Here is a 12,029-nt window from a genome sequence, read left to right on the forward strand (position 1 = left end):
GCTCAGATTTATAAAAGCTTCCCAGAACACCTGTATTCTAAAACCATTAAGTGATGCTCACAACGATGTCCCTGGTTCTGAGGCCATTTTAAGGCCATTAAGCTCACCTTACTACATGTAACCAGCACCTATGAGAGCAGGTACTTCTGCTTAAGAGACTTTAAAAACACTGAAATGAAATATCAGATGTAGTGCACCTAAGTTCTAGTATTTTTCTGCAGATGTTATCAGATCCAGTATTTAAAAAATAAAGGGGGAAACTTTCAAAGAACAACTGTTATGGGTTTTTTATAATTTAGAACAAATTATAAATTAACCTGTCCAAACTTTTGAGACATAATATACAAGAACAAACAGCTGAGTGTTCTTTTATTACTCAGGTACTACATTTTTTTTTCCCAACAAAAATGTCTTTTAAAAATTTCTTGCTACTGTTATCCCAGCTTAGATCCTGGTACAGCCTTTCAGATGAGGTATTCTACCATCTCTCCATCTGGGAGGTCCTGCCCCACAGTCTGAACAGGGGCTTTTCTTTCAAGAGTGCTGGAGTGGAAGAGTGGCCCATCTATGTGATGAGGAAAAACAAGAGACAAGACAATTAAAGGTGTAACTTCAATGAGGTTAGAAATATGACATTAACATTTTAAGTCATCTTGTATCATTGCCCAAAGAGAGCTAATAATTTTTTTAGTTTTAAAAAATTCAATTCCCACGTATGCAGCCAGACATAAAGCTATTTTATCAAATTCCATTTGGGTCCCTCCCTCTGATACACAACTCCACATAAAACTGGAGTGACTGCATTTAAACCAATGCAGTCAGGGTAGATTTTCACCACCAGACCTGTTCTCCCTCGATATCCATTAAACAGCACAGCATGGGCAGGAGGCAGAGCCCAGCCAAATGCTCTCTGCCATAAAGAACAACAGCATTGTAATGTGTCTGTAAGGAGAAGAGGCAAGGTTGTGTAATCTGCATTGACTTGGCAGAGCAGGCTGGAAAATGAGCAGCTCTTGCCAGCTGGGAGCTCTGTGGGAAGCAAATTCAGCTCCTGTGACACTCACTGTCAACTGGATCTCCAAGGCTGAAGTTGGTCCTGTGATTGGGAAGGTACCAAGACAGCTTTATTGTGATAGCTCCCTCTCTGAGTCCACCTGGCTTTGGATGCCCACTCAATGCAATGGCCAGTTGGAACAGCCCATTTTCATGTGTTTAAACCCCACATCCTACTCACAAACTTACTTCAGAGAAGACACTGACTCAGAGACTGCCCAGGGATTTGCATCTCCCTGTTCTCAATTCTCAGATCTTGCTGCACCTCCCTACCCAGTGTGCCCACGCTTATGCTACCGCTCTTCAAGCTTTTGTTTTCCTTCAGAGCATTTGAGACCACTCAGAACACTGTCACACTTGTCCCTGAAATCCACTTGTCCTCACACAAACTAACCCGAGTTTGCCTGGATGGAGAAAGGGATGTCAGGGCTGCTCCACGGATGGGGAGTGGGTGGCAGGGCCCCCCTCAGGACTGGGGCTGAGCTCTGTTACCTGTTTTCTCTGCACTGTAGGTCAGGTTGGTGCTGGGGAGTCGTGCTGGGGTGGGAGCTGCAGGGGAAGGAGCAGCTTTGCCCTGCTCACTGCCCCGGTCTGTCTGGGTGCTGCAGTCTCTGCTGCCTGTCTTCGAGTGGGCCGACAGCAACGGCGTGGAGGGAAGGACAGGAGAAGGGGTGGAGGGGATGGATTCAGAGCGATATTCTGTTCCCAGCAGAACACCTGCGTGGGAAAAGGGAAGGAAATGTCACCATCACAGAAAACTAACTGCTATCAGCTCTGCAGCACTGTGCACTGCTTGCTCCAGGACCTGCAAAGTGCTCCCTCCCTCAAGAGGCCGCACTGGTTTGCCTTTCCACAGCACCTTCCACCCGTGGGTGCTGAAGTACCTGAGGAATAGCAGTGTCCCCATGTTGCTGCTTGCAGGTGGGCACTAATCTGCACACTCTGGAATCACCTGCAACAGGTTCTCATTTACATTTCAGGGGTTTTCACTCTCAGTTTTGGGCCTAACTTCTCCCAGGGAAAAAAAAAAAATCATCTGGGATTTGCTTTGTTACCACTCCATTTCTCAGAACAATGCTGTCGAGCCATTCCAGACAGGAGTCATGTTGGTGCAGGCACAACACTACAGGATAGAAATCCTGATTAGAATCTCTGCTCCAATTCAAGGAGACTTTTCACCTTCAGCCAGCTGTAACACCCAGCTGAAAGCAAGTGCTTGGGAACCCTGAAAACTGTATCCCAGACATCCCTGAAGTCAGGTGCCAAAGTGGGAATAGAGGCTTATATATTTAATGGCAGAGCCTGAGTATCAGGAGTCACTATTCCCAAAAGTGATTAAAATAAGCAGCTATTTCAAATGTGTCTCATCTTGCAGCCAGCTTTACTGTAATTAAACAGTCTGTCTGTCCAACACACCCCCCTCCAAGCAGTGACTCCTATATCAGAATTGCCACTGGTATTTGGAAATTACCCAGGCTGCCCTTCCAGCTCTTGTCTTCCCTCTTCTCCTCCAGGATGGGGGTGCTGCTCAGCGTTGAGGAGTGGGACAGCAAGCCCGAGCCAGCGTTGGAGATGGACATGAGGGACTTGGCAGGTCTCATGGAGGAGAGCTGCTCTGTCTTGCCGGGCTCCTTGCGGGAGCGCTGCTGCAGCACTTTGATCATGGCATCCTTCTCGATGATCTGAGCGTGCAGGGTCTTAATTCTTTGGGGGAAGGAAAAAGAACAGTTTAAGTGTCTCCCATCTCCCTGGACTGAGGCCTCAGTGTCCCTATGGCTGTGACTAGGACTCCCTTAGGCATTTGGGGAGGTGGAGGGAGGATGCCAGGACATTGTCCTGGGCACTGGCTGCTCTCTGGCCCACAGAGCAGATCATGTGAGAGAGTGCACTGACACATCCACCCACCTCTGGCTACTGGAAACTGCTCTAAACAGCCATGGAAGGAGCTCTGAGACAAACCTGAGAGTTATGGGCACAACATGGAACCAACAGAAGGAATTAACACACTTTGGGGAGACTGCACTGGGCCTAACCCCAGGGAAAACAGCTCTGTGAGCCTGTTAAGGGGCAGCTGGAGCCTGGGGTCTGATGAAGATGCCCTGAAGAGAGAACAGGAACAAGCTAGATGCAAAAAAATCTAAGGCAAGACTTTTTTGCATTAGCCTTCAGTATCAAGACAGGTTTAGGATTGCTATGTGGGTACTTCCTTGGCCAAATGAGCGTCTGGCACTCAACATCCCTGCTGCTGGTGAAGACACAAGAATTTCTGGTTCTGAGGCGTCTACCCAGGCAATTAATTTCAAATCCCCGTCCCAAAGAAGCCAGATAGGACCAAACTGCACGTCACCTTCCCTCCATGTCGAGACATCTCCTGTTGGCCAGCAGGATCTCCTCCTCCTCCTTCTGGATGCGAGCTTCCAGCGAGGTGTCGTAGCTGGGGTTGGGCGAGTGGCTGATCACTGTCGTGTCCCTGGAACAAGGACAGCAGATGAAGACCTGCTAAGTTTGCTGTTTTCCCCCCAGCAGCACAAAAATACTGCTCAAATGTAACAAACAAGAATATCCCTTTTTTTTTTAGTTTAAGCTGGCTCAGTGTCTTCCAAAAGTCCAACTCCCAACTTCATTTGTGTCCTAATGAAGAAGGATTGCAAAAACACGCAGATCATTACAACAACCTCCTGTCCATCTCAGGCCAGTCCCTCATCTAAACAGCCACTGCACTGCTGTAAACTGATCAATGAGGCAAATCCAAGGACACAGGGAGGGGAAAGGAACAGCAGGCACTTGTCTTCAACTTCAGATAAATAGCTTTTTCCCTTCCCCTTCCAACAGTATCATACAGGGATGTGAATATCAAAGGGAACGAGGCATGGAAGTTTCTTAAGTGATCCTAAGCAGCTACGTCCAAAAAATTTGGAATAGGGTGGAAAGAGTTTCAGACTGATTCCATATAGTGCCTGAAGTTAACACTGTGATAGTTGGTCAGTCCACTAACCAAATAATGAGTATTTCATCCTACTTGTGAATGTGGAAGGGCATGAGAAGATCATTCACCAAAGAAACCCAATCTGACCCAGTTCCTGCTTGGCCTCTAAAGCATCCTTCCTGCAACCTCAGCTTCCCAAGGGATGCCAGTTTCCACTGTTAAAGAAAAGGGAAAGAAATCTGGACAGTGTAGATGAGGTTGCCACTGGCATTAGTGGAATCTAGATGGAAATGGAAAAGCAGAGGCTCTTTCCTGACTGGGCAACATTCTTGTTCATTTAATGAAACCTGAGCAGGCCTAACACATCCCCTCCCACTCCATGATAAACAATAGACCAGGCCCCAACTTATCAGCCCACGCTGAAAATATAACATGGCCTCTAAGCACAAACAGCAGCAGGAGCCTTTAGGGAATCTCTGGGGAGGTGGAAAACAGTGCACAAGAAGCATCAATACCCTAAAATAACAGCTTGCTCCTGGAGCAAGATAAGATAAGTCTTTAAACGCTAACACAGCAGATCAGCAACTTCACCCCTGTAATTCCAGTGTGATCTTACAAGCTGGGAAGCCAGTTGTGATAACATCCCTATCTGGATCTGGCTCATGAAACAATCTACAGTAAAATCTGCTGTCCAGAACCATAAACTAGTGAGCAATGCAATTATATGCAAGCAAGGCCTAATGCTAAGGAGCTGCACTCCAGTAACAGCTCTTGTTTACCAACCAGCTGAGGCACTCGGGCCTATTTACAGCCGTAAGAAGTGTTTCTGTACAGTTGTCTTGGAATGGGACCTTGTTACCAAATTTCAGACACCCTTCCCACCCCCACAAGCAGTGCTCTCCATACACAGCAGAATGTTTTGAGCAGAATTTCCTACTAGATGCTTCTGGTTAGTAACCAGACAATACCACAAAGTAATTTGCAAAAACATTCTGGAGAACAAGGAAGCCATTCAGGGTGAATGATGTGAATCACCAAGCTCACCCCATCTCACATGACTTCAGCAAGGATGGATTCCTGTTTTTAAAATTAAAAACCCCCCAAGCCTCTCCTCCTTTGAATCAACAGCTTCTAGGAATGGCTCAGAACAATTCTAGTCTGGAAAACAGCTCCTGCATGTGGAGGAATCCTCCCCTGGAAAAATGTTTCTAATTGTTGGCAATTGCACAGCTCCCAGGAAGAGCAGCCAAGCTCCACTTGCTTGCAGAGGTCTGAGGAGTTGTTCAGACCACAGGGCGAGCAATCGCGGGAGGGTGGCATGACAACATTCCTGGGTGGGAAATATGACATTCAATTGGAAAAAGAAAATAATCCCAGTACTGTGAAAAGTCCCATTTACCTCTGAGCAGCCACAGTCGCAGCTGCATCCAAAGCAAACTGTCTCATCACACTTTCCTCCAGGTACTTCTGTTCCCACTTGGTCATGTCAGCTTCCAGAGCAAGGATCCTCTCTTCCTTCTCACGCAGCAGCTCCATGAGCGCCGTGGCGTTGTACTCGGAGACGTTGGCAGCTTGAGATGTGCCCTGACGCTGATTCCCAAGAGGGAAAAACCAAACCAAACAAAAATAGAAGTCTCAGGATGCAGCTGTAAGGCTCAGGGTTGGCTGGTTTGCTTTTTGTCACTGGTTTGACACAAGAATCCCCCCAGAGGGAAATGCAGTGGCTTTATGCTGTGTTGGGCAGACTAACGAGAAAATACCCAAGATGGAAAATACTCCTCCCAAGGCCTTTTTGCCATGTCCAAAGCCCCAAATATGCATCCCAGAGCTAGACTGTGCTATACAGGTGTGACGTGCACAGCCCTTCCATAACGCCTGAAGTAACACAGACTGACTCCCAAGTGTTCAGCAAGGCACTGACTAGTATCATCCCTTCAAAAAAAATACATCCTAAATATTTTTAAAGCATTTGGTTATTAAATTTGTAGGATCAGTGTATAGCTGGGGATTGAAATACTCCAGTGCTAAAGCAAGATTTGGAAGGCAGGCAGAGTTCCCTTTCAAAGTTTGTTCAGATAACAGTTCAATGAATAAAAATTCCAGTTTCATATGGAAGTCTCATGTGGAATTAGCAAGACGTTTGACTTGAAAAACAAAATAAATGGTTTAAAGGAATAGAAATTGGGCTATTTTATGCTGAGCTCAGGATTTTCAACCATGACAAGAAAGCAATGTTTTGTGTTGACTCAGGCTCAGTGTGAGGTTTAGAGTACCTGATCTTCCAAAGGTGTAACAGAAGTGTTTATCAAACTACTGTAACTCCTACTAAAACCAATGCAAAACCCCAAGATTTAAATTTCTATTCCTATGCAGAGATGGAAGTTAGGGGATAAAAGTAACCTGAAACTAAATGTGATTTAGAACACAGGCCTGCATCCTATGTCCAGTAAAAATCAGAGACCTGACAGTTCACCTGTGTTTGACACAGGCTGAAGTAAAACTAAAACTTCACGTCCAATTCATAACACACCTGCACAATCTACTTCTCATTCATTCTTTTCACTGAAAAAGACTCATAATATAATTGCAATATAGTCTGTGTGAAACTCCCATACATTTCCATCAACTGCATTTATGGAATTGGCTTTGATGGTTTAGTCTTGTGTGCTTTTTTTAAATGCAAAAGGTTTTTGAAGGCCCTCTTTTCAGGCCAGTTGTTAATGAATTTTATATAAAATCCCAAATGGTGAACAAGATTTTAAAGTAATTTCAGATAATATAACCATGTTATTTAAAGATAAACCAGCATGTAGCTATGAGGCTATTTCTGCACCTTGTCACAGGATAGATCCCCTATTGCTCCTTGCCTAAATCCTGTGGTTGAAACAGAATTAAATCATGTAAAAGCAATACAATGGCCAGAAAATCCATGACTAACCAGTGAAAAAGAAGTTTTTTAACAACACAAGATGAAAAACCCCACTGCCTTTCTCTTCTGTGTGGTGCAGGGTGCAATCCTACAGGGATCCCAGGGGCAGGGGGTACCTGCTGCATGCGGAGAGATTCCAGCTCCCTCTCCAGCCGGGTGCGCAGCCTGTGCTCCAGCTGCTCCCTCTTCTCACACGCTGCCTGCAGCTGAACCAAGGCCTGCTGCATCTTCTCCACCTTCTCAACATAGACCTGCTTCTTCTTCAGCTGAACAAAGGAAGAAAAGGCAACATAAATTACGAGAATGAGCGAGTGAACTTCAGGCTTTGCCACTAGCCAGGAAGAAGATGTCCAGGTGACTTCCAGAACCTGAAGGGAGCCCACAAGAAAGATGGAGAGAGACTATTTGCAAGGGTTTGGAGTGACAGGACAAGGGGGAATGGCTTCCCACTGACAAGAAGTCAGGCTTAGAGGGGATATTGGGAGGAATTCTCCCCTGTGAGGGCCATGAGGCCCTGGCACAGGGTGCCCAGAGAAGCTGTGGCTGCCCCTGGATTCCTGGAAGTGTCCTAGGCCAGGCTGGATGGGGCTCGGAGCAACCTGGGATACAGGAAGGTGTCCCTATGGCAGAGGGCTGGAACTGGATGATCTTTAAAGTCCCTTCCAACTCAAACTATTCCATGATTCATGACTGCTGTCAGTGGGCCCTGGCCTCCTGCTCTGGACTGGACACTCAGGATGTTACAGCTCTGTCCCGTCTCTGCTTTCCTGCTGGGTTATTTGTCCTTTTTGTCCTCAGTGACCCCATGGTAACGATGGGGAAACAGAGGAAATTATCTGTTGCAAATGTCTGAGAGCAGCAATGGACTAGAAAGGGCACCAGGGACTGAAATAGTGTTTGAGTAACTTGACACACGTTTCCAAGGTAACTGCAGCAGTGTTTAGAGCTGGTCCACAAGCTGGGAACACTCTCAGTGCAATATTGAAAATTGCTGGCAGCATTTTTACAAGATTAAGCAGAAACTGAATCAAAATTTGTGGATCCTATTGCAATCCCATCACAAAAATATAATAGGATCAAAGCACACACCAGCCATGGCCCAGGCTCTCCCCATGCCAGGTTTATCCCAGCAGTCTGGACATTCTTCTTGGCCTGACAGGTCCTGCTCTGTTCCTGCCACTGCCCTTCCATCCTCCTCCATCATTCATCCTGCAAACCAAGCTGCCACCCTGCCTCACAAGAAGCAACAAAAACTGCCACACTGAGCCTTCCAGTAATTGTCTTAGCAAGGTTAATCCACAGTTTAGGCAGAAAAAACACAAAACTTAAATATGGATTAAAATTTTAAAAAAGAATAAAACATACCCAGAGCCCAGCTCTACTCAAATATAGGGAATACTGCATACCTGTGTGCATTATTTTCTGCTAAGGAAAAGAATAACAATTGCAATTAGCTGGCCCTGTGCAGCAAATCTAGGGCACTGCTTTTGTAGCTCTGATTGTCATAAACCCTGAAATACAAAAATAGCAGGAAGAAGGCAACTTTTCCCAACAGTCAGAGCCAAAGTTCTAGAGAAGCACCACAATGCAAAACACAGACTCCCTTATGTGAGTTCAAAGAGCTGCTCTACAGCTTCATGGAAGAAAAGTCCACTGAGGGATATTAAAGACAAAAGACACCACTTTTGGCTCAGGAAGTCCTTCTTGGAAGCGGAAAGTATTCTGGGAAAGTATCACTGCTCGTTGGCCCCATTCTGACAGTGTTCCCTAGGAATCTGCTCTCCGTTTCAGCAGACACAGGATACTTTGATCTGAACATGAGCTGTTCTTACATCGCACCTTTGTTCCAAAAAGGTCTTATCATGTGTTTCTTAAAAAATTTTCCCTTTTCTCACTCCTGTTCCTTCAGGCAATGCAAAGAGCAGGGAGAGAAAAATCTCCAAACGCTATTAATCCCAGACATAGTATCCTTTTCTTCTCTCCATAAAGTCAGCAGGCATCTAATCTCACAGCATGAACGTTGCTGCCTTAGAGGATTTTCCCCAAACAAGAATTTTATAATAAAAGTTACAATAAACAGTGAGCAATCCAGCCAAAGGACTTCTCACCAGTGCATGTACAGTAGAAAGGTATTTTTATTCTTTGATTGCTCAAGATTTCAAGCTTGTTTGGAATGGGAGGGATGAGAACATTTTAATATAGTTTAATATCCACTGCTGCTCTGCAGAAAATCAATAAAGATGTTATACTTAATAAATCTTTTTATTCCATACCATAGTGCTTGGTAACACCAATTTAAGGTTTCTCAGACCCCACTGAAGTATGGATTAATGCAGCAGTTTTAAACTTAGATTAACAGCAGCTCAAAGGAGCCAAAAGGGATAACCTATAAGCTCAGCAGCAGAACCCAGACATGGAGAGACTCAGTATCTTGGGTTTTGACCTGGACAAGAGTGAGGAATAACCTGATAAGCTCACTAGCAGTGAAATATCATTCATCGAGCTGAAAAATAATCTCTTCAAAACCAGCTCTCCTCCCTCTCTCTTCTTTATAAAAGAAATTAAGGATGAGGTGATGGACATTTGGTCTCTTATTACCTACTACAAAGCATTTAAATATCTGAGAAGTTTTTTAACACACAGGCAAAATCCTGCAAAAGCAGCCACCAACAACATTTTACAGTTCCACAATTAACAAACCTGAGTATGCATATGTGTGGATTAACGTTCTGGCCCACATTCAAAGAATACCAAGAGCCCAGCCAAAAAGCAGAATTAGGACACAGAAATTCCACTGAAACATTCACTTTGAACATGCTCCCATCAGCCAAACCTGCAGGTGAAAAGTTGCAACACAAGCTGTTGCCCAACTTCCCAGCACTGCCTGCACATGCCTGACTCAGGCACCAGACCCAACGTACAGGCACAGCTTGTTCAGTGGCTTTGCAGAAAGACATTTTTTTCTCCCTTTACAAGATGCATTTCATCTTCCAGCATCAGGGAGAATTAGAAATATTGGAAGATTTAGGGCTGGTGTGTGTATTCTTTTCAACAGCTTAAAACCACAATTAGTTCACTAATTCCTCAAATAATTTTCAGGTTTTTGGAAACCATGTGTTCAGTAAGCTTTAAAGGCAGGGATGTGCTCCAGACAACTCAACTTTCCTAATGTCCTTTGTCAGAACTATCCTTTATCTATAAGATAGTTTCATTTCATGTACTTGCTGCCCTCAGTTAAGTCACTGCATGTTTTGGCACTCTCATTCATTTCCAGCTCTGCCACTCTGCTACCGCAAGTATTTGTGAGAAAAATTTACCTTTCTGTGAACCAGCATTCTCCAGAAGTGGTGGAAGGGAAATCTAAATGTATAAATTTTTGGTTTTCATGTCTCTGACTTGATCTGAACTCTCAATGTAAAGAGGATCAGGAATGATTCTTCCAAGCACAGAGGGATTTCATTACCAGAAATCGAGAGTATGATCTTGTTTTCCTAAGACGGGAATTGGAAACAATTTCCTGAGTATTGCCAGGGTGCTGAAGACATAACTAAGATGGGAAGAAGGTTAAAAAAGCCAGCGTGCTGAGGCTTGTTCTTGGTCATTTGCCATGGATTCCCCACCCTCTTTTGCCCAGCAAAGAATCAAAACTGGCTGTGCAGTGCCAAGGGCCACAGCAACATCTACCAGGGCAGAGATGGCATCAAAGGATGCAGGAATTCTCTCTTTTGCATCAGGCCTTGCAGTGAACACGTGCTCTAGATAAGAGCTCATTCCTGAAGCTTTACAAGGATGCAGTCACACCCTTTGGTATGTAATTTTAAGTAAATATGACAAGATAGTAATTTTCCTTTTGATGGTACAGCATTTAACTAAGAAGCAAGCTCATGTTCACATCATGTATCGTAACTGCTTTGCCTCCAAGGGTGCTCTGAAAATGCAGAGCATTTTGCTAATGAGAATATCTTTATTATAACACCTATTTACGATGTAAGGTCTCACATAACCTCAGTGCATGTCTGGAAGCACAGCACAGCACGGCAGGATGACTGTATCCATTCCCAGCATTTCCTACAGCACAATTTTAATAATGTCCTTATCGTCTCCAGGTCAATCCCTCACTGCTTTGGAAAATGTCCTAACCAAGCATCAGAGGTCAGGCTGTAATTTTATCAACCAAATTTTCTAACTAAACCAATGTAAACAGGAGCAGTCACTCTCCAGTTGCCATTCACTACAAAGTTTACGTAAATTCTGCAACAGGACTGAGGACAAGACAAATAAAGATGACCAGGACTGGCCTGGGCTCTGCAGAAATTCAGTGCACAAAGAACAAAGCAATGCAGGGAATACCCCTGAAAGATTCCCTGGCTGCTTGATCAGGTATTTCCATCTTCATTTAATTTCCCCCCTCCCTTGGCATGCCCTTGCATCGTCTAAAATCAGTGGCCAAAGACAAAGTTTTCCTCTCAGAAACAGGGGTATTTGATTATTACTACAAGTATCCAGCAGAAAGGAGATTAACATCCTAAAAGCCAAACAAATCCTGCTCCTCCATTCACTTAGGCTTGGACAAACCATGCAGTGCCTTTCAGGGATCCCAGGTCCTTGCAGAAGGAAGGCTCTGAGGTGGGCACAGAGGTCTCATGGAAAGGGAGCAGGGGCACACAGGAAAGAGGAATTTTCAGTCAGGTCACCAGGCACAAGGGAGGCTGTAACATCCTCCAACTGGAGCTGCCTGTGCAGGACAAACACAGCCCTGGACACAGCAGGTGAGGGGGAAGGATCTTCTCTTTGGAAAGAGATTCATTGCTTCCAGATGCGTTACTCAGCAAAGATTTTTTTTTTTTTCCTGGGGAAGAAGAGAAGACTTCCTGCAATGATTCAGAATGCTCCCAGGCATTTTGTCAAACCCAGCCATTACCCTCTTCATCTTGGACAGCTCCTATTTCAGCAAATTGGTAACACTCGTCAGCATCTGCTTGTCTCCCACCCACTATTTCTGATGTCTTCAAAGTCCTTTGTTTAATATATTCAGGGTGTTTTCATAACATTCTGGGTTTATCCTAAAGCTGAATCCACTCAGATGCAGCTGAAAATGTGTTTCCCCACAAGAATTTGCCT

General features: G+C 44.8%; 1 protein-coding gene across 3 annotated transcripts in view; it reads right to left on the reverse strand.

Annotated features, from left to right (window-relative positions):
* Window positions 1-352: 352 nt before the first annotated feature.
* AMOT (angiomotin) overlaps window positions 353-12,029 on the reverse strand; it is a 56,876-nt gene continuing 45,199 nt past the window's right edge. For all 3 annotated transcript variants that reach the window (XM_069015655.1, XM_069015652.1, XM_069015651.1), the window contains 6 exons: window positions 7,025-7,174; window positions 5,379-5,569; window positions 3,401-3,523; window positions 2,525-2,757; window positions 1,546-1,770; window positions 353-565 (listed from right to left, as the gene is read on the reverse strand). In XM_069015655.1, coding sequence (XP_068871756.1) covers window positions 465-565; window positions 1,546-1,770; window positions 2,525-2,757; window positions 3,401-3,523; window positions 5,379-5,569; window positions 7,025-7,174 — 1,023 coding nt within the window. In that variant the 3' untranslated portion in view covers window positions 353-464. The remainder of the gene's footprint in view (window positions 566-1,545; window positions 1,771-2,524; window positions 2,758-3,400; window positions 3,524-5,378; window positions 5,570-7,024; window positions 7,175-12,029) is intronic.

Source organism: Aphelocoma coerulescens, chromosome 4A (assembly GCF_041296385.1).
Source record: "Aphelocoma coerulescens isolate FSJ_1873_10779 chromosome 4A, UR_Acoe_1.0, whole genome shotgun sequence".
Lineage (NCBI taxonomy): Eukaryota > Metazoa > Chordata > Aves > Passeriformes > Corvidae > Aphelocoma > Aphelocoma coerulescens.